The sequence below is a fragment of the Protopterus annectens genome, chromosome 9.part0 (assembly GCF_019279795.1).
Source record: "Protopterus annectens isolate FY-2018-M chromosome 9.part0, PAN1.0, whole genome shotgun sequence".
NCBI lineage: Eukaryota > Metazoa > Chordata > Ceratodontiformes > Protopteridae > Protopterus > Protopterus annectens.
This window is the reverse complement of record NC_056743.1, coordinates 603,634,038-603,658,132: the sequence shown is the minus strand read 5'-3', so window position 1 is coordinate 603,658,132 and position 24,095 is coordinate 603,634,038. Positions and strand designations below refer to the sequence as shown.

General features: G+C 37.3%; 1 protein-coding gene across 1 annotated transcript in view; it reads right to left on the bottom strand.

Annotated features, from left to right (window-relative positions):
- Positions 1 to 7,286: 7,286 nt before the first annotated feature.
- The window catches only part of LOC122810545 (matrix metalloproteinase-21-like), a 161,575-nt gene continuing 144,766 nt past the window's right edge, over positions 7,287 to 24,095 (bottom strand). The window contains exon 6 of the mRNA XM_044082127.1: positions 7,287 to 7,589. Within this exon, the coding sequence (XP_043938062.1) occupies positions 7,287 to 7,589 (303 nt within the window). The remainder of the gene's footprint in view (positions 7,590 to 24,095) is intronic.

Genomic DNA, 24,095 nt, shown 5'->3' with positions numbered 1-24,095 from the left:
GAAGAGTTTCGGAACTTCAGGCTCTTTCTATCCGTCCTCCGTACCTAGTGTTCCACAATGACAGGGTTGCTCTCAGGACTAATCCTTCCTTCCTTCCTAAGGTCTCTTCAGAGAATAACTTGAATCAGTCCATAGACCTTCCAGTGTTTTTTCCTAACCACTCCAACAGAGTGGAATATAAGTTGCATCAGTTAGATGTTCACAGGCAACTACACTTTTATTTGCATAGAACTAAGGACATTAGAAATTCGGACCAACTTTTCCTGTCTTATGCTGTGGGTAAACATGGTCTTCCAGTCTCCAAAGTAACCTTATCCAGGTGGTTGACTTCTATCATCACACAACTGAGGAATAAAGAATTGCCAGTTAAACCAAAAGGTCACTCCACCAGAGCTTTAGCCACTTTGGTGGCCTTTCAGGCTAGGTTGCCCATGGAATCTATTTGTGCTGCGGTTACGTGGGTCAACCCACATACTTTCATTTCACATTACAAGTTGGATGTGGTTTCCAGGAGCAGAGCTGATTTTGGTTCCACTGTTCTGAAGGGTCTGTTCTGATGAGCCACCCAGGATTTTAGGTGCTAGGGACGCTGTACCAACCAGCAAGAATGAAGGCGAGATAGACAACTTAACATAAAGAAGTTATGTACCTACCATAACATTCCATGTTAGTTGTCTTCTTCTCGCCTTCTTTCTTGCATCCCGCCCTCCATCCCCCTATCCTAGTGGACCGAGAAGAGTTCCTCTTGATTTTTCACTGGCTGAGTCTTCTCTGGCTGTTCCTTTCTGACTAGTAGTCTCTCCAGTAGGATTTATGCATTCTAGGATATGATTCCTTTCTTATTATGTCTGCAGTTAGACTTACCAAATGAGATCTGGGTATCTAGCGCCAGGCATCATGGGATATAGGGTGGCCTCGAGCCAGTAAGCAGCTCTCAAGCTTTTGAAGATGGCCGAGTTGGAGCCGAGTATTGGCTCCGAACCCAACCAGCAAGAAAGAAGGCGAGAAGAAGACAACTAACATGGAACGTTATGGTAGGTACATAACTTCTTTTTTCATCCTAGGCTGTCAGGTACTGGATCCCCCTGGAATGACACCAGAAACTAAGCCAATTGTTAAAGACAATTATTTTCTGCTTGCATTGAGGCATCATTCTTGGTGAAGGTAAGATGCTGCTCAAGGCTAGGGACATGCCTGCCTGGGACACATATTCAGCGAGCTCTATCATGTCTCTCGTCATATAGTCCAAAGAGGTATGTCTCAAGTCGTTCACACCAACATGGACAATGACAGAGTCATAGCTGTGCCTGTTGTTGAGAGACTTGAGTGCTTGCATGATAATATGAATTCTGGCACCTGACAAGCAACTCACTGTGATTTTCTCCTTATCCAGCCTGGTGAGGTGCACATCTGTGTGTCTCACTAATGAGTCATCTATGACTAGTATGTTGGGTTTAGTCTTTGGCCTTAGAGGCTGTGAGACACTGGTGTTGTGCGATTTGTTGTTTTGCTGAGTGTGCATGTGTTTTTGCTTGGAAAGTCTCTTGGGTTTGGGTATGTTCCTGGTGAAAACCTTAGCATATGTGAGTGTAATTTGCATGGCAGGTGGGTGTGTGTGAGATGCTTTGTTTGTGCTAAGAGCCTTCTCTGTGCCAGGTGTGCTGGCTAGAGAGCAAGAGAGCTTGGATTCCAGGTTCTTAATGTAGATGCATCTCTTGCAAATTGTGTTTGTGGGTGCTATCAGCAGAATGTTGTCTGTGTACATGAGGCAATTGTCACATTGCTACAGGATACCCATGTCCACCAGGGTAGCTGGAGAAATCACAGAAAACTGCCCAAACATGTTTGTCACAATAGGAAGGAATGGACCTAGAAGAGCTACTGGGGAGTAAGGGGTTGAGGGTCTGAAGGGTGTATACAGCTACATGTGGATGCCTGGGAGATGGGCTGAGTTCATCACATGCTGACTGCTGAGCAAGAATGTGCTAACACAGGAATGCTCAGACTCTGTTAAGGGGAAAATTTAAGAAGGAATACCTCACTAATGGTTACCACTGCATGATGCTCAAACAAGTGCAAGCCCAGGCTAATGCAGGGTTTAAATACCAACAAATCAGAGGCATGAACTAACAGTAATTATCCAATGGCAGACCACTCTCCTTCCTTTCCATCTATACAGTCTCACCAGAAAGGTTCCGGTCAGCACTCTATTCTCACTAGCGTGCTGAGGGCTTCCCTCTAACTAGAAACAGCAGGAGAAAAGTGCTCAGAGAGGTACGAGACATCCTGGTGCAGCAAATCTGTACCACGGCTATACTACTCGCAGCTATATAAACTAAATACAACAACAGTAGTGCCGAAAAAACACAGTGAAGTAGCACAGTAAAAACACTTTAAATCCTGCACTCATTTTAAGAGTTTGCAACAGTGCGGTATGCAGACAACAATAAATTTAGTGAACTCTTTGAGGCTGAAAATAAAGCCTAGTAATTTAATTTTATGATTCATGGCTATATCATAGACCATGTTAGACAAAGTATATAATGGCAATTATGCAATGACTCCCCATTAATATTTGAAAACATGCACACTGATTGGCCAGCCCAACCAGCGTGCCTGTTGTAAATCCCACAGTATACCAATGGAAAAAGGTCCGGTCACCTGTACGTCTTGCCGTTGGTATATTGTTTAAATTTAATTTTTATTTCTTAAAAAATAAAAATAAAATCTTTAGCCCCGACTCCGGATATACCAGAGAGGCAGCTTGGATAAAATACTAGGGAAATCAGGTACGTTATTTAAAATTAAACACACGTACCTGAAATCCCATTTAATTCTTCCATGCTGTCTCTCTCCTACCCCTAAACTGCCCTAAAGTTTTTTTTTAATTAAAAAAAAAGAAAACAAAAACGTTGCAACAGAGACTTTCTTTTCTCCATTGCTTCAGTTTCAAAGCATCCATGCACTGGGTATGCATGGGAACACAAGTCCCATACGCATGTGCAGTACATCAGCACAAGGAAGCTATATACCACCAGCCACAGAAAATGCGCCATTACATAAAGACATTATTTAAGAAAAGTAAGTATCTTTTTTCTTAAATAATGTCATTGTATAATAGCAATAAACGGCTCCGTGGTTGTAGTATATTGAAATGTACCCACGGTTGGCTTTATTTATCATGCCAACCGTGGGTAAATCTTCAATATACCACACCACGTCATCGGTTATTGCTTAATTAAGGGCATCCTATACTGATGAAAAAATATACAGAGAAGAGCACATCAAAACTTCAGCTTAGCTGATGATGTGGCTCTTAGTAAGTTGGCTGTCTTCAAAGTTTAAAACTGAACTGGAATTAAGTATGCAAAGTAAGTGAGTTTTAGCACCTGCTCTGCAACATCCAGTCCCACAGGGGGAGAATACATTTTATGGGGGATTTAAATTAAATAAACTCTTCCAAAGAGCTTAATCAAAGGTGATACTGCCAAGAAGAAATCCCAAAGGAGAGACACAGAAAAGGTGGAATACTGGTACAAAGCAAGGAAAATGCCAGATTGTTACTTACTAAAGTAGGCAACATAGATAAGTGAGGAGATTCCAATATCATCAGCCATTTTTTTCCCATTTTCTACATGAGGTTGGGGTATCATGTCAACTGTCACCATCTGTTTCTCGGAGCTTTTCTCCCCGGGCCACTGCTGAAAAAGGGCTCAAGCTCAGATGGACTAACCCGGTCAACAAATCTCAAATAAATGTTTCCGAGGATTAAAATATGAGCATTTAATGTGTTAAGGTGATAACTGTGAATGTAAGGGTACAGGACCCATCCCTGTTGCAACATAAAGAAAAGGGAGAACCAAGATTATGTTAGCTAATAAGGAATTTTCAGAATCAGTCTGACTTTTTATTATCTTGCCTTTAAAAGAACAGCCTCATGCAGGTGTTAGCAGAATATCCTCCAGAACCTAAAAAAGGAACATTACAGTGGTATGCAGAGAAGGAAAGAACCACTTAAAACCTCGGTAGTTAACAATTCAAAGTGTTCAGCCATTAAACCCATAAAGATGCCAGATAGTAAGGCTCTCAGAGGTGTCACTATCATCTTCTTCCCCATTAAAAACACCATTTCCCTTTTCACATTTCCCATCTGTCTCATTGGAATACACAGCTGAGAAAGGAGAAGACATTTTTTTGATGTAATAATAAGGACGTATTTAAAGACATCACAAAAGAAGAGTTAATCTTGACGCCAGATAGTAAGGCTGTCAGAGGTGTCACTATCATCTTCTTCCCCATTAAAAACACCATTTCCCTTTTCACATTTCCCATCTGTCTCATTGGAATACACAGCTGAGAAAGGAGAAGGCATTTTTTTGATGTAATAATAAGGACGTATTTAAAGACGTCACAAAAGAAGAGTTAATCTTTAACCGCAGCTCAGTGAATTTATGAAAGCCCATTTCAAGAGAAATATCATCTTACTGCCACAGAGCGATAGTTTTAACAACTTAGAATGACTGCTCCCATCTCAACGAGAAGCAGTATAGACATCCTTCTCAACATTCTGAGGGACAGTGAAATCATTACAATTACACATTTTGTTTGTAGCTACAACCTTTCTACCCCATTTTCACTCTCAGGAATACTAGAAATCCTTTTCTTCAACTTCTAAGCAATATTTTTAATGTAGAAGGTTTAGGCATTATATAATTGGAAAACGCATCACACAGATATAATAGGAACAAGCATGGAACAACTTAAAGAAACGTTTCATCTTCCTTTTCTCTCTGATAATAGCAGAAAATGATCTCATGGCAACCTTTTCTGATTACATGCCCCACTAACAGCTAAAGGTGGTGACCCTTCTTAAACTCACCTTCATCACAGTCTCAGGAAAGAAAACTAATATATTTCTACACTCATTCATCTCTCTTTACAGAGAGAATACTAAAGCAATGTAACAACCTGTTAACAAGCAAAAGCTTTTCATGTTATATGAAACACAAAACAACCATATAACGTTTTCTTTTAAACACTGGGAAAATGCTACCAGGATATTACTTTCACTCAGCTCTTCACCACTGTACTTTGGAAAGCAATCATGCAAAGCCCAGTTAAATACAGAAATTCATTCATTAGGCAACCTAAAAATGTAGTGTTCTTCAAACTGCAAAAGATGATCGGCAGTGAGGTGCTCATCAAAGTTCTTGACCTGAAAATATGACCTGATAGATCCTTGCTCTCTTTCTGCCAGCAACCGCTCATATGGCATGACCAGCAATTAGTACAGACTATTGATAACTGATGAGGGAATAGAATTCACTGCTTGAAAATTTTTGAAGCCAGCTGGCAAGTCCTGGTTAGGGCATGTGAAAACTGCAAAGACAGAAATTAAAGAAATTACATCCAAAACTGCAAACATTCAAACTCTTTTCCTTTGTAGTCCCTACCCTCTTCTTAAACCTAAGAATATTACACCCCGGTTGCTTCAAATGTATTAAGTGTAGACAAAATAGCAAAAAACTCAGTAGAATTTCAAACTGTATTTGTATGTAAGCTTGCATAACATCCTTGCCTTTTCATTTGTCACTGCATCTTAAAACAAAAGCTGATGGCATAGACTGACACAGCTTTTTTCCCCCTTTTACAGAAGTTGGTCATTGTTCTGTTTAGTTTTGCATGTTCTTATAGCTTATAGATATTCCATCCTTTATTATCGGTTGAGACTTAAGAGAAAGGAATGGTGTAAGAGAGGATTAGACATGGCTAGTTCCATTAAATCAGAGTGTAATAAAAGCATTAGCTGCAAGTCATTAACTTTTATGGGTTAAAATAATAAAACAAAGAAAATGCAAAATTAAGATCAAAGACATATCTCTCAACTGTCCAGATTTTTGCCTCATATTTTTGGTTTATTGCTCATAAAATTTATGGTTTTCTGGAAAAATCACTGAGGATTGAAGTCATTAAATAATAAATAATGACAGACATTTGAGTTTCAGACTTCATATCCTTAAGAAAATATATAACAATGCAAAACCTGTTATTCTAACATTTTTTTATGTTTATAGGATCAACATATAAAATATGTCCCTATTTCTGGGCCTTTCTCTCCCCATTATTTCTGACTTTGTCCAGATTTCTTGCAGTCAAGGGTTATGATCAAAGGCAGAAGTTTTTTTTTGAATGTTTTGTGATGAGATATAATACCTAATAATTTCTGCAGGTTAATGAGTATGTTATCCTACTGACTTTCTACTTTTCTCATTCTTTATTATGCTCTGTTATTCAGTGACAATAAGACCTGAAAACTGCTACGCTGGAATATAGGATATAAATTGTCCAAACATAGTAGGCTAACTAAATTTATTGGCAGACAAAAAACATAACTAGATAATGGAAATGTAAAATAGCTGTAGCTGAAGTACTGAGTGCTGTAAAGGAGTTAAAAGAACTGGCAGGAGGATATTTAGAAAAGGAAATGAGCAAATTATATAGAAATAAATGATATTTGTGGAAACAGTACGTATAGACTAATGTTAAGGAGGAGCAGTAAGATTTAAGGTAATACAGGAAATGAACAACTTATGCAATGTTGGAGTAAATGATTGTTAAAACGAATATATATAATGCACGGCAATAAAGATAATGTCACTGTGGTTTGTTTAATTTTCTATTAATGTACACATAACTGTCATTTTTTAAAATGTGATGATTTAATAAAGGTTTACGAAAGAAATTTCTCCATGTATTAATGTAATATAAGGTTTCAAGCTACTGCATATGTAATCATTAAAATGTCAAACACTGACATCTGCTACATTTCAAAATGATAAATCTCATACATTATCAGAAATGACTTAAATGCGTGTTGCTACAACTGCTAGAAGGATATACTTACAATTTAATTTTTATTTACTAGAACTATATTATTCATTATTTCAGAACTGCATTTTCACTTTTTTTTTCTGCAAGGCCTGTTCATTTTAAAAATATCTGATGCAGAATGCATCTTCCTTAGTCCTGAATTTTCCAGACCTTCTCAAAGTATGGTATGTGTGCTCCATATCATTTTGTTCTTCCTGCCTTACTTCCACTATTACTCATATCTTTCAGGTTCAGGCTCATCATGACATCATTTTATTGCTGTACCCTGAACTTAGACCCTCTTAATTTTCATGCTTCCTTAATAAACACAGCAAGACACTTGAACATGGATTTTCTTGCTTGGAATCCACTAATACAAATGTATCATTTTTAAACTAATAAAAAGCTGTTTCTTCTCACTCCTTGGCCAGCATGCTAACATGAACATCACATATGTCAAACCACTGCTCTGCAACCCTTCTTTTTGACAGAAGACTGTTATATAGCAAATTAGGATTACTCAGTCTGTCGTTAGCACCAACAACCTTCCAGAAATAGACACCTTTAAGAAAGAATATGGCCTCGTGGGTCAGAGAGTAGTAAACTGCATCAAGATTTCCAACTGGGTGGTCCCCAGGTACAGCAGGTGGAAAGACATCTATAATTTTCTTGGGAAATCCATTCACCTTTTGACTGAGATTGACATTAAATGCTGTTACCTAGAAAAAAAGATAATACTATTGTCATGGCAAAAGAATACCACTTGTATTGAAGTAGGAAACCAATTTTTTACAGAAACTTCACATGTTACAGATGAAAATGTAAGTTTGTAAGCTATGTCACAGTGGGATTTAAAATTTACAGCATCAGCACAATGCTGTGGATTAGTGCATTAATAATTAGATTTTTCTGTTGTTGTGTTGTAGAGTCATAGTAATTACTCTCCAGGTCTCAGATATGTCACAGCTCTACTGGCTACCATAATTCTACATGCATTATTTTAACATAATCATTAACATACCGGACCCAAATGGAGAGATCAAATCAGTAAGAAAAGGAGATTAGTATTGCTGGAAATGAATTCATCCTCAGGTCTTGGTGAGTACCTTTATATGGTGGGCACTGTTTTTTACAAAATCACACCAAGATGAAGCTAATGTATAGACTACACTTTATTGATAATGAAAAAAGGCAGGTCAGAAATAAAAAAAGAATATTGTGTATGCAGGTCCCAGGATAAAAAAGTGCTAAATCCTGGAGTACGCACTGGTGCTAGAACCGGAAAAAAGCAGTGTAGAATCCTCAAGACATGGAAACTTCGTAGCATAGGGCTAGGCCAGGCTTAGGGGGAGGCTGATAGGCCAATCAAGAGGTACAGAGATGATAAAGTGGACTGCTGATGATAAGGACAAAATTATTCTTGTTAATATTATGCAATAAGCCCAGAATTTCCAGACATAAGCTATGAAGCAAGAATAAGAGAAAACTATAAAAAAAGAAAAATACTTGTGCATGAAAAATTGTAAAAAGCTAATGATAAAATGTATTTCCTTAATGCAACAGATCAATGAAAAACATTATGCAAATAAAGAAATACTGGGCCACCAAGAAAAAGAAGTAGCAGTGGAAGTGAGAAAAGCTAAAAGAGAAATAATGAGATGGGAAAGAAAATGAGATCATACATGGTGTAATATTTATTCAAAGAAGAAAGCCAAGATAAGCAATGCAAAAAGAGCAGTTCCAAAGATATTTGAAGAGAAATACAGGCAAACATACCTCAATATGGCAGATTTCACAATATAAAAAAGATCACAAAGGGGGAAATGTAAAAAAGGGGGGATTAGTAAGGGAGAAATTAAACAGAAACTGAAGTGCTAGACCATCTGTGAAGTGAACAGTTTGGTGTGGAAACTCCCCAGATAAAGGAGAAGCAGCAGGAAGAATGAAATGCATCTGAAGAGGTTATACAGTAGGGCTATGTTCTGGAGCCTTCTGTAGGAGATTTGCATGAAAGTCCAGAAAGTCAGAAGCATGTAATGTTGCAGCATAATGGGCCAATGGGACCTTCTTAATTTCTCCAAGTCTTTTGGGTTTCCTGATACCATGACAGGAATGGACCCCATTCCTAAGTTAAAGTATGATTACAGTTAGTATTGTTTCTATCTTTGATGTTAGCCAGAAGTGCTCTTCGCAGCACCTGCAATGTGCCCAGTAATGACTCCTCCTGCAATTCACATGGATATACATGTATCGGTAACATATCCAAGTTGTTGTTGTTGTTGTTGTTATGTCTTTCAGCTTTTCCTGGTTAGGGGTCGCCACAGCGGAACTACGGTCCGCTAATGATTGGTAGTTGATTTTTACGTGCCGAGTTATCAGCCCTGACGCACAGCCTTCAACGAAGGTACACCCATTCACGCAAAAGACGCTCTAGCTGAGAAATCGAACCGGACAGCGTCTTACTGTGAGGCGACAATGCTACCGCAGCACCACCACCGCAGTAATGATTTTAAATTTCTTTTTTATAAGACCCATTGCTCCTACTACTATTAGAACTGTCTGGGTATCCTTCTTTCACATTGCCCTCATTTCTGCCTGCAAATGCTGGTATTTTATGACTTTGTGTCTCTTTGTACATAAGACACTATAGTCACCGGGTGTAGCCATTTCAATGATCAATATAATTTGGTCATGTTGCAGCATGATGGGCCAATGGGCCTCTTTATGGAAAGGCAATTGATGATGCAATATGATGATGATCTGGAATCTTTTATAGACTCACAGGAAACAGAGAGCAAAGAAGATCTTCTCAGTCACGAAGAAAATGATCTAAGGGAAGACCTGCTTGATTTAATAGAGATGAATAAACATATTAAGAAAGATGAAAGAAGTAGATTACAGAAAGTAAATAAGTGCTTAAATAAGCACTGTTATGCCCCAAGCAGACTACAAAGAATTGTTCCTTAGGTAGACTGCAAATGCTGAAGGTGTGATAGGGAAAAAAAGGTAATTGGGAACATATTTTTGAGAAGTGTACTGAGTTGGCAGACTTTAAAAATTCCCTGCAGACTACTCTGTCAGAAATATGGGATTAGCAAATTGGTGAAACTAAGGAAATGATTTTTTGAGCTGTGATACAGACTCAGAATTGCCTAGACACAATAAGGTCTTGATGAGTTTAATTCTGGGGGCTACCTGAAAAACAATTACTAGAACATTGTTATTATTTAATTTTATTTCTGGTTTGATGACCGGGGAAGTCCAGTGGGCCCTGAGAACCAGTTTTCAGTGGAGGCCCAGGGAGAAAAGCTCCCACAGTACTACAAAATAAAAATAAAACAACAAATGCAAAATACAAATACATATACAAATCAAAGAAGAATATTTATAATATTCAGATAAGAAAATCAATTGTAGTTATCATGCCATTTAAATTAATAAGTTTGAAGTCGTGTTTATAATAACCTAGAGGAACAAGTGAGATTTTGAGATTAAGAAAGGTTGCAGTTTAGAAAGGCAAATTGTTGGTGGGTAGTATTAGTACATACATGTTAAGAAAGTTAGTATAAAGTTGATGGAATAAAGCTTGGAGACAGTAGGGTTAGAAGAGAGGTAAGAGAAGGTAAGGGATGAGCTAGGTTGGAAGAATGCAGGTACATTTACATTTAGAAGAGAGATAGGAATGAAGCTGTATTTTAAAGTTTTCCACGTTCTGCATTGTCCTTAGGGTGGGAGGAAGAGAATTCCATTTTTTGGCTAAGGAAAAAGAGAGGAGTAGTTGTCCTGGTGGATGGTTAGGTTTGTGAACACTAATTAAGTTTTGGTGTTCAGATCAGAGAGTTCTGCTTGGAATGTAGGGGGTAGGATGTTTGTGAGGGCAGGGAATTGGGTGGGCTTGAAGAGTAGTCTGTGAGCTGTGATAAGTTGGAGGTAATCCAGGTAGTTTGTAAGTTCTAGCCAATTTAGAGAGTGTAGGGCAACACTGTGATGGGAGGAGTTTTTGGCTTTAGTGGCAAATTTGGAAATATTGTTATAACAATTTTCTAATTTTGAAGTGATGAAAGTAGATATGTTGGTTAGTAGGGGAGTGCCATACATTAAGGAGGGAAAGAGTTAAGTAGAGGTGAGAGTATGTGTGGTATAAGGTGTGAGGAAGCGATTGTTCCTGTATAGCATACCAAGTTTTTGGTGGTTTTTTTTATGTTTTGAAGTATGGGGTTGTCAAATTTTAGGTGCTCATCTATAGTTACACCGAGTAATTTAGCATAGGGAACGACTTCAATAGGAGTGTTGTTTTGGCTTAGAACTTGGAAAGAGGTTTTGTCAAATGAGAAGGATTTTGAGGGTAGGAATATTAATATTTTGGATTTGTTTGCATTTAGGGAAAGGTGGTTTTGGAGAATCCAGGCCTTGGTGGTCGAGAAGGCGGTCTGAGTCTTTGTTAGAAGTTTAGGGAGATTAGTGGTGGAGCAGACTAAAGCTGAGTCGTCTGCATATTGGATTATTTTGGCATTGGGAATGGCAGAGTGAAAGGTGTTGATAAAGATATTGAACAACATTGGACCGAGAATGGATTCCTGAGGTACACTGGTAGGGATATGGAGAAAAGGAGAGATAACTTTTCTCGATTTCACAGCCTGAGATCTATCAGACAAGTAGCTTGAGAACCAGGATAGGATGTTTTGGGAGAGATGTAGGTTTGAAAGATGGCTCAGAAAGTGGGGATGGGAAACAGTATCAAATGCTTTGGAGAGATCTAAAAGCACTTTTGATACTATTTCCCTGGAATCTCAGGCATAATTGACTGTGTCTAGGAATGAGAGGAGAGCTGTTATAGTGTTATGCCCAGGTCGGAATCCATGTTGGGTTGGGATGAGAAGTTTTGAGCTAGGAAACACATAGGTTGGAGGTGAATGCACTTTTCTAGGATCTTGGAGATTGGGAACAGGATAGCTATGGGGCGGAAGTTTGAGATATTAGTGTTTTTGCCACCTTTATGGAGAGGTAGAATATAGGCTGTACACTAGAGTTTGGGGGTGCAGGATTCCTGTATGGATCTGATGATTAGGATGCTAATAGGGAATGCGATCCCATGAGCAGCAGACTTGAGAAAATATGAAGGCATGTTGTCAGGGGCATTGGATAAGGCTTTTATTTTAGAGAAAAGTCTTTTTATATAGTTGGTAGATATGGGTTTAAGGTCGAAGATGGGGGGGATTGGGGTCAGAGGTTTGGGGGAGGTCATGGAAGAGAAAGTACACAAAGATAAGAAATTATTGTTATTGGGGAAGGTTTTGGTTAGTTCAAATACTGACTTAATAAAGAAGGAGTTGAAGAATGAGACAAATTCTTGATCAGATTTGCTGGGGTCAGGGCAGGGATTGTTTTTGGTGCCTGGGTTGAGAATTGTGTTTACAGAGTTCCAGAATTGTTTAGGGTTTTTTGCATGACTGGACCGGAGTTTGATGTAATAGGAATTTTTGACTCTATTAATTTGTTTTTTTATGAGGTTACGGAGCTGTGTGTATTGAAGTAGGGTTTCGGGAAATTTATTTTTTGGTACAGTTTCCAGGATTTGTCCCTTTGGTGCATAAGCTGTTTGGTGTCTTTGGTTAGCCATGGGGCAGTATTGTTTTTTATTATTTTTGTTCTTGTTGGTGCTAGAGAGTTTAGAGTATTTAGAAAAGTGGAATTAAAATAGTTGATGGCATTGTCATGAGGGAGGGTTTTTAGAATGTTCCAGTTCATTTGTTTGAGGGAATTTGAGAATATGTTGGGGTTGAAATTACTTAGGTTATGTGTGTATGTAGTGATGCTGATGTAGGGGGAGGAGGTTGAGCAAAGAGCAAAGGCAGGGAGGTAGTCGCTGATGGAGTCAGAAATGGTGCCGGAGTTAGTAACTTTATTGAATGGAAATCAAAGTCTAAACCAACCATACTAGAAGTAGTGAATATAGTAACAAAGATAAAAGAACTAGGGTAAGATCAGACTGATAGAAAAAAATGGGAATTGTAGGAACAATAAATGCAGAATAATGGTTTGGAGGAGGAATGAGGTTTAAGAAAAGGCAGGACTTAAATGAGATATGCAATGTTCAACTGGCAATGGCTATATAGAAGATTATATGTAATGTATAATGTTTGCAACTGAAAATGTGGCATTAGGGTTTGTTTTCATTTATATAAATATATAAGTGCCTGTGTCATAAGTCATAACTCAATAAAGATGTTAAAACAGATGAACTCAGTAATCAGGACTATTACAAGAAATTCATGCAATATAACAGAAATAAATGGGCTATATTTCTGTACAGCTAAACTTATAATGGATTACATGTCACCACAAAAAATGCACGGTAACAAAAGAAAGGAAGCAAGCAAATCGAGTGCCACCATGGAAGCATCAAATAGAGAAAACTATAAAGTAAGTAAAACTAGAAGAATACAGCAAAGTGAAGAGATCATCAAAAAAACTTAGAAATATAGATGTGGACTAAACAGTATAGATTATTGAAGCAGACTAGGTTTTATCCTATACTTTTTCCAATAACAAAGTAAAAGTATCAGCACAAACAGAAGGAATGCAGATAGATATAAGGGAAAATTTCAAAGTAAACAATTCATTAATGAGACAAAATGATGTCACACTAAATTGTCAAAAAAAGCAAAAGGAGTTGATACACCATCAAAAAAGAAATAGGTACATTTTGAATTAGTATTTATGAAGGCCCTGTTGAACACAACTTCTTCTTCTTCTTCTTCTTTCAGCTTTTCCCGGTTAGGGGTCACCACAGCAGATCACTGTCCGCTCATGATTGGCAGTGGAGTTTTACGGTGTTGAGTTGCCAGCCCGGCGCCCAACCTTCCACAGAAGGCACACACATGCACGGACTCATGCCTATGGCCAATTTTAGTGTGTCCAATCCACCTACAGCATGTCTTTGGGATGTGGGAGGAAACCGGAGCACCCGGAGGAAACCCACGCGACCACAGGGAGGACATGCAGACTCCGCACAGAAGGCACCCCAGCCGAGGATCGAACCGGTGAACCTCTTGCTGCGAGGCGGCAATGCTAACCACTGCACCACCGTGGCCGCCCGCCCTGTTGAACACAACAAAGATTCCAAATGAATAAAAGTTAAAGAATTAGTAAGGAGCTGTAATATATACAATATGAAATCAGATAAAGTAACAGCCAAAGGAAATGAGACAACATTAAGAAAAACTGCTAAATGGAAAACTCTGGTCCCAGAAGTAATGCCTAACATTTGGCTAAATGGATTAGCATCTATGTACAAAGATTTAGCCCTGAGAAAGAATTACCTCTATAGACATCCTGAACAGACAACAACTTGATTAACAACAGAAAAAAATGATACTTTTCCTCAAGAGTGATTCTGCAAGCCATCCAATAACCTCCCTTCCAGCAATATAAAAATGATATAATGGAATTGATGCAGAGTTTATAGACCTCTAGAAAAAATAATAATGACAATAAAACAACAAAGGTAGTAAAAGGTAGTAGTATGAACTAAAGGATAATCTGTTGTTAAACAAAGGGATAATAGAGAGCTGTAAAAAAGTGGAAGAATCTACATATGACATGGATAGATTACAAAATAGCATTCAAAAGCATTCCACATTCATGGATAATGGAATGCGTGCAGATATATAAGATGCACCCTATATTGATCGATTACTTTGCAGTGACTATGAAACAGTGGCAAACCACTTTACAGCTGAGCCATGACAGGGGAAATTATTATGAAAACACATTATTTACCTTGAAATCTGCAAAAAATGCAGTGCCTTTTATGTAGGCAAGTCACGCAGGAAACTAAAAGAGTGCATAATAAAGCACAGCTCAGATATTCATAGAAACGTGCAAAGTAATGCTCTAGCTAAACATCATTCTGAACATGGTGATGAATATTGTTTTATGTTCAGGGCTATTGATGTGCTAAGCAATAATCCAAGATGGGGAGATATTGATAATGAATTAGAGCTACATGAATATAAATGGATAATTCTTTTACTTGCAGATAAGGTTCCTGGTATTAATGCAAGTATGTGTATTTCGGCTTTTCCCGGTTAGGGGTCGCCACAGCGGAACTCCAGTCCGCTAATGATTGGCAGTTGATTTTTATGTGCTCAGTTGCCAGCCCTGACACACAACCTTCAACGAAGGTATGCCCATTCACGCATGTCTCCACGCAGAAGACGCTTTAGCTGTGAATGGAACCGGACAGCGTCTTACTGTGAGGCGACAACGCTACCGCTGCGCCATTAATGCAAGTATTAGTTTAAAACCTAGCAAACTTGTTTAAAGTAATTGTTTAACAATGGATGTTGATTGATGTTATTTGATTGGTGTTTTTAATTGATTTATTGGCTGCATCTTTATTTAAATAAGTATTTTACATAAAATGTTTAAGCACTGAGGAAGAATCTTTTTATCCAAAAGCTTTGCAATAAAACTGTGTTAGATTTTATGGCATTTGCTAGAGTTTCGTTATTTTCTTTGGTCTAGGGCAAATTATTATCCCAGGGATAAAAATTAAAAGGGAGGTATTCAGGGTGATTCTTTGTCACCACTGCTGTTTTGTCTTACCTTTAAGCCATTGCACTGTTTACTTAATGGATTAGGATGTGGTTATATTTTAACTCTTGAAATCAACCTAGCTTAAAAACGTCTCATTCATATTTTGTGGATGATTAAAATTTATATAGTTCATCAGATGAGAATCTGAAAGTACAACTACAAATGATTAAAATTTTCTCAGGTGACATCACAATGACTTTTTTGTCTTGATAAATCTTCAAAAGCAGCATTTATAAAAGAAAATATGAACTTCGTCATGAAAGTGATATAAAGAAACTTGAGTAGGACAGAGTGCATAAATAGTTGGAAGAGAAGAATGATCAGCAATAAAACATGAATACATGAGAACAAGGCTTAGTAAGGAATGCTTCAGAAGACTAAAACTAATATTTCAAGCTGTTTTGACATCTAAGAATAATGTCCAAGTGTGAATCAGTGTGCTGTTTCTGTTCTAACTGCCATCTTTGGTGTGACTGACTCTCCCTAAAAATCATTGAATCAGTTATCAAATAATGTATAAAAGCCAGTGCATATCAAGATTACACATTCATTGTTGTGAGGGAGTTATGAGCTTCCTTTAAATTGACTACATATATAGAGCTGCGATTGAGGGATTGCATACATATTTGCTAGGGTCTATATCACTTTGTTGAAGGTTTATTTCCACGAACTTTCATTCATCGACCCTAATACAGCAAATGTTCACATCAGCAAACGTTCACTTCAGTAGTCAGCTTACCCAGGGTAACGAATGAGTTGGCCATCATACGAAATTTGACCTTTTCCCCACTGTAGTGTGATCACAGAGTTGGTATATATAGTTGGAGGGGGGGGGGCTTCACCCCCCCCCCTCCCCACATGGATGGGTTTGAAATACTGTGCTTTATGTGACAGTCAGAATGCTTGGCAACTCATTCCTTTCCCTGTAAACACTTTCAGACAGCAAATGAAAGTGACAAAAATAAGCAGAAGAATATAAAGACAAGGACTAGAAGAAAAGGAAAGAAATGTGGAAAATCCACAAATGTAGTGGCAAGTATAGAGCTCTACTGGAACAACATGTTGACCCAGATCTGACATAGGAATGACTAAGGAGAGTGAACTACATCCAAAAGATGAAAGGCTAATAATGGTGTCCCAAAACAGTTGGCCGCATACACAGTTTACAAAGTCTATAGAAATTGTAGGAGAAGCAGACAACGTAATTTCTGTGAAACAGAACTGGAAGCTGTAGCACTTCTCATTGCTATAATGATGTAGCAAGACTGTTGCATTAAGGATTGTGGAAATATTACAATATAGAAGTAGTTGAAAAGAATTGGCAACATAAACCACAAAGCATGATTGACAATGACATTTATATTACATAGGATCACCTATTGCGTCTTCTTCTTCTTTCGGCTTTTCCCAGTTAGGGGTCGCCACAGCAGATCATCTGTCCGTTCATGACTGACAGTGGAGTTTTACAGTGTCGAGTTGCCAGCCCGGCGCCCAACCTTCCACAGAAGGCACACACTAATGGTTCAAAATAGAGATACAAGAAAACCTCATATAATAGTCCAAGAAAAATGTCAAAAATAGCATTATTCATTGAAATTGCTACACTAGCAGTTAGTGTCTTACAGAAAACAGAGAGAGATACACACAAAGTCATAATATACTGGGATATGCAATCAAAAATAATGGAAATGTGAAACAAAGAAACCCAAATGGTTCTAATAGTAGAAGGAGCACCAAACATGCCTCTCTATGATACTAAACACAAGAAATGTGGACAACGGCACAAATAATGGTGGGGGGCAAAGGGCCAAAAATAGGGACACTTTTTAAATATTGCTCTTACAAACTTAGAAAGTTGATAGAATAACTGATTTTGCATTAGTGTGAATTTTCTGAAGGATATGAAGTCTGAAATTCAAATGTGTGCCATTATTTTCTGACTTCAGTCTTCAATGATTTGCCAGTAAACCACAATTATATGCATAACAGACCAAAAATATATGACAAAAAAATCTGGACATTCTGGGAAAATCTGGACAGTTGAGAGGTATGGCACCAAGACTGATAAACAGAATTTACAGTGATACCTAAATATGCTACCAGTACATGTAACCCTGGAAGAACTGTGGGATGTGCCGAGAAGAGCACATCAAAGACTGAAACAATACTAATTTCATGAACTCTAATCATACCCTGAATTAGAAATGGGTTCCATTCATGTCATGGAATTGGAAACCCAAAACACATGGAGAAATGTATCCATCAGATCCTAATCAAAGGAACCTTTCTACAATAGAACCGATCACTTATCACACATATCACTATTGCCTTTATGAAACAAACAGCATCTTAGGCTTGATCCAGGAAAATAGTAAATACATTTACTGACATTAAAAAAAGAAACAAAATTCTGCTTCTTTCTTGGTTACACTCTCCATACATACACACATTAAGAAAACAGAAAGAATGGTTAAAATTTGTGAAAATATATGACATATTACTAGATGTACTACACACAGCAGGTCAACCGTGGACCTCATCTTAAAATAAGCATGACACTTATTTTGTTGACTTTTATAAACTTGATTTTTACAATTACAAAATGTTATGACAGACTATTATATAAATTGCAAACTGGACTCATATATTTCTTTGTAAGAATTCTGCATCTTGAAACAAAATAAAATAATAAATCAAAGCCAGGGAGGACTAAGGTATATATATTATAAACAAAAAGAATAGTTGGGAAACATATGTAATGTCAAATATGACCAAGTATAATTCTCTACCCAGTTCAGTCAATTTGCATCTGACTTGTGTTGTGTCCTATGAACAGCTGGTACCATCCACAGAGTTTACTTAGCAAATAGGAAACACACACATACACACACACGCACATACATGCGCACACACACACACACACACACACACACACACACACACACACACGCATACCCATGCACACATCACATACATGTGTATTCATGACAGTGTGGGGGTGAGGCCTCCACATTTGGGGGTGGCTTTTCTTCCCACACAAATTAAGGTTTTGTGAGCTTTTTAGTTGTCTCTTTTTTTCCAGTTACATATACATATTCATTGTATATGTACCTGTGTTTTTTTCAACAGTGTGTGTGTGTGTGTGTGTGTGTGTGTGTGTGTGTGTGTGTGTGTGTGTGTGTGTGTGTGTGTGTATGTGTGTAGTATTTTTATCAATTTTTTTGTTTCAGTTGTGTCAGTGTTTTAACGTTTGAGATTTGCTTATATATGTATATTTTATATATGTGTGTATATGTGTAGCTGTATTTATATATGTATATATATATATATATATATATATATATATATATATATATAGCTGCAGTTCATATGAGTGAGTGTCTGAAATACTGTGACTGAGTGTCTAAAATACTGAACACTCCTTTTTAACTGCTTTTCTGGATTAAGACTGAATTCTGTTAATGTTAGCTGATGGAGTGCAAGACTGCAATATAGTGGAGACTGAGAATTTACCCTTTCCTGACTGTTGTGTGATCTTGGAGCCAGTAGTTAGCAAGGGGTTTGGGGTACAGGCTTAAAATAGTATTTTGTGGGGGGAGGTTACAGTTCAATCTCTTTAGATCTCTTTTTCATTTATTTGTCTTTTCTGTTTTGTTAGATATTATATGTGTGTATGCATTTACATATGCATATATTTCTAATATATAGAATACTATATGCTTTTAATGTTTTTGAAATGTATATAGGTTTTCAGTAAGGTCTAACCCCCATCACCCACCTATAATACAGTGGATACAAATGTCTTTCCAAAGCACATTTTAAGACATTTTGATTTAGAAAAGTCATCTTGCTTTTCTAAATTCCTAAAGTAACAGCCAAAACCCAAATATTTCCAAAAAAAAAACAAATATTTCCCTTTCCTCTGTTATACTGTGACCTCATCTGATTATATAATTTAACAGGGGTTATGAATTATATACTTGTATATAAGGGGAATGTAGATGATATCTCGTTAAACATTTATTTTAAGATTTTTTTACTTTTCACAATCTTGTGATCACAGTTCAGCAAGAAATTTATGCTTCTTTGTTCAAAACTCCAATATAAATATGCAGCTAAAGTGCACAAACAGAGTCTAGCAAGGGAAAATATATATATACATAAATAATAATCAGAACTTAAAGTTATGATAACAAAAAATATAAATGCATCAACCAGCAAAGAAAAAAAGACAACTTTATTACTAATAACTTGACAGCAAATAAAGTGTTAAAACAAAAAACTAGATGTCATAATAAAAATATGAAAATGAAATCATCTGTAGCCCTGACTACAGTTTCATTTATTCTCATTATGTTTGTACAAAAATGCCATACTATATTGTTTCATGTCAACCATCCAGGCATTTCATGTCAATCATCTATACATCAGTCAAGTAGATATCTGGAATAATCACTATAGATCAGTGTCTGATGTATATTTAAATTATTAATGCACAGCATTAAAATTGCAAATAAAGTACAGCCTAGCTGTATTAATAAAATAAGATATTCTGAGAAATGAAGGTTAATAAAAACATAGGAGACAATGACATTCAGCTATATGTCTTCCACATTACGGCCCCAGGGACTGAATAATTAAAGCACTAACAGAAGCCTTTTCCTTATCTTATTACTTAAAATAGTCAGACTAATATAATAATAGCATTTTACAAACAATTATCACTAGAAGTTTATATCTAGTCATGTAATGCTGATGTAATGCAACTCCTAAACAAGCTACTTCAATCCATTGAAAGGATCCTAGTAAATAAATAATCAGACAACTGAATAAGGACTATAAATAGAAATTAAAAAGGCTCAATCTGTGACCTGAACAGCAAACTTAGTATATGTTATATACAGAATACTATCTACTCTCTTTAACTAAAGTATGCAGTTATCTCAAAAACTGCATGTAGAGTAACTGCTTATTTTTATTATATATTGTATATACATATTACTACTCAAAATATTTTATCCTATTACATGTAGAAATACAGAATTTGTTACCAGGATGTAAAGGACACTTTGTTTAGCTCCACCCCTTTGGTTTTCCATTGTCTATAAAACTAGCATGATAAACAGTGGCATTACCTACTTATGATACATCTCCAACATGTGCAAAGCCATTTTTTGTGTCTGAAACCTCTGATGGAAGAGTTCAGTGTTATTCAAAATAGACAGAATAGCAACTTCCCTCATGTTGTTTCTCTACAGTGAGCCACTGTACTGTAGGTTTTAATGCTCCAAATACACAGTAGTCCTTGTTTCTCATATGCTTGTTCTCCAGCACAGGAAATAGCACCTCAACTCATTCATTTATATGCTACGCTTCTGACCAGAACTCTCTGGTGTGGTTTCCCCCTGCTCTATAATGTCTTTCTGCTATAAGATGCTAAACAAATGAATACCCAAGTCAGTATTAGCCATACTGGTCTTTAGCTCAGAAATGTTACTTCTTGTACTACTGCTTATATTTACACAAAGATCTTTCTGTGTTTTGTTAACAGTCTCTGTATTTACTTTGTGCTTTTTGTTACAGTGTCCATTTATTTGTTTATTTTGGAAGCACAACAAATAATCAAAATGAATGTGGCAAGATGCAGTTCACCAAATCCTCCTCACTGACTCCTTTAATCATCCACATCACCCTACCAAATAGTATTACCTATCCTGAGGTGTTCTGACCTCAGTGTCTCTTATATTTTTCTGTGTTGTGTGGGAGTTTCCCTCAACCCACTATGGTCATGCTGCCCACACCAAAAAGCTTACTCTACTTTTGATGCAAAAAGAACTCAGGAAAAAATAACCTGCATGATGACTGATCATATTTTAGTCCCTGGAATATTGTTTCTTTAATGACATTTACATGAAATATATAACCAAACAAATTTATAAGAAACATGACACTACATGCAAAAAATTGTACCCTGTACCACCCCTTATTAAATTAAATTCAAAGACACTATACCTCAAGTAAGTTTACATTTAGGTCATGGGGCTGTTACCTTTTAGCTAAATATTTTCACATAAAATGTGTCTAAGAATTAACATTCAGAACACTGACATATTGTAAAATCAGTTAGCACTGGTAAGGGGAATTTAATAAATTACTCGTTGGCCAAATTTAATTAGGCCATCTGCAACTGATTCATATTACTATTTATTTATTTGTTTATTTTCCTTCACTAAAACCAATTCTCTATCCCAGCTTTCTCTCGTCTTTAAACATATCTTCTTTAGATTGGGATAACCACCAAATGTCTTAGGAGGTATACTGGATGGAACCCAGTAAGTTAAAGCCCATTACCTTTATTCCCCACAATTACCTCCAACTTGGTTGGGCATGAAACAGCATGAAGTAAACATTATCTACTGGCAACACCAAAGCCCTCCAGAAATAGTGGTTTACTATTATTTGTGCGAACGACATTCTATTGGCTTCAATGTGCCGAAAAACAGAATGTCGAATGCACAAGCAGTTTTGCAACAGATAGTCGACTCCACTTATGTGAATGCACAACTGCATTCGCATAAGTAGAAATCGACTATCTGCACGGAGATCGCAGCACAGTGAGGAGTGGAAATTCATCCACATCCCCACTATAGTGCGATCTCGGAGTTAGAACATATAAGTAGAGGGGTGTGGGGAGAGCAGCCCCCCACATGGGGATTGCAGGGGGGCTTGCCCCTCTACAAAAACATGATAGCTGTATAGGAGTTTGATTTACATCAGATCCTATACGGCTATCACGTGGTGGTTTCGACAACAATGTCGAGTCAAATGCGTCGAGCATTTGGTTCGACATTGTGAACGGTAGTTATTTGTACTTTCAGTATTACCATTCGTTTATTTGAACGGAAAATGTTTTTCCGTTCGAACAAACAATAGTAAACCAGAAATAGTTGTGTCTTGGGGGGAAACATAGTTGGTGTGTCTTTTGTCATACAATCTACCAACTTTACTTCTGTCGTTCCATGGTAAGATGTACTTGCAGTGACAAAGATAATAAAAGGTTGGTTACACTATTGTACCTCTAAAAAAGATTTGAATGCTATTATACTCTATTTTCAACTCCTTTAACAAATCACTTAGGGTCCAAATTAATTTTTCAGCCATCCCCAAAGATGTTAAGAGGGTACTGGATGTTCAGTCTTTAATTAAATAGTTGGAACTGAGGATCAGAATGTTACCAGCACCAGCCTCTGTACCACCAACAGGTCTACATTATCCCACAAGTTTTTTTTTTTTCTTTTCTTTTGCTGCTTGATGGCTCCAGCTCCACAGTCTTCACACAGTTAACTTACTGGTTTCAATGGGGGCACGGGCCAAATATCATGGGTAGGTGCAAATCCTACAAACCTTTTCATTCCTGCATTCATATTTGTTCACCTTATAGATTCAGATAGTAGGGAGTGGGCCAGCTTTCAGGTCCAGAGAAGCAGCCTGCCCTCCCCTTTGGCACTCTTCCCTCCTTTAGTGACTCTCAAACTCTAGTCATTTCTGCTTATTGTGTGAAATGTGCCTCCACATGCTGACTTACTCAACCTGTACACTTATACAGGGGCACGTTTATCCGTGCTCCTTCTAGGTGTCACTTAAGTAGCAATCCAGAGCCACACCCCTCCAAGGATAGGTGAGCCTAAAGCAGCTACTCCCTCCCATCCTCTCCATCTTTTCAAGCAACCAAGCCACTAGTTAAACTCCGGTCATCTGGGTCACAGTCAGGGCTTTTCATTCCCCTATGCTACAAAGGCAGGGAACACAAATGTTTACATTTTTGTGTAAATGCTCATATTCTTCCATGTGTTCCAGTTCTCTTACTTTACACAAGAAGGTATCTACAGTACCCCTGCTTGCTCCAGCCCTAAGATGAAGCAGTAGCTAAGCACTATGTTGCAGGCTATGGATGGATACATGTCATTCTTCCCACAAAGGATTCTAAGTTGTACTCCAGACTGTTAAGCTGTTAAAATCAGAACCATCTCCAGGCAAAAAAATCCAGTAAAATTCAGAATGGAATCCATTCACTGAAATGTTGTTTTCTTTTTAACTTTGTTTTATGAAGTATTGCTAATCTGACACAAAAAGCTGTAAGGTCTATTCCATATTTGCAACAACCATGTTTTTTGCCTCCAAAAGTGATTTTATACAAAATTCTTAGAAGTATATTATTTGCAGAGAATATTTAACAACTTCTGAATATGGGCTATATACTGGCAAAACTACCTGTTAAAGCAGCAACGACCAACATGTAGGCCACATGTGAGTTTGTTAATGGTCCCCAGTAAGAGACCCTTCTCTCAGATTTCTCATCACTATCCTCACCTTACTCCTTTTCAGCTATAGCCACTGTCACCTTTTCTCTGCAATTTTCTTAGATTCATAGAGTAGTACTAGGCTAGCTTGCCCTGTGGGCCATTTTAAGCATGACAACATTTCATATTTGGTGCTTGGAATTACCTATTTCATTTAGTGTTCAGATTAACCTTACTCATTCATGGATTATATTTATATTATCTCTAGTGTAGTAAATATGATCATACCATAAATAATTAGAAAATCCCCAATCATGAGTTAAA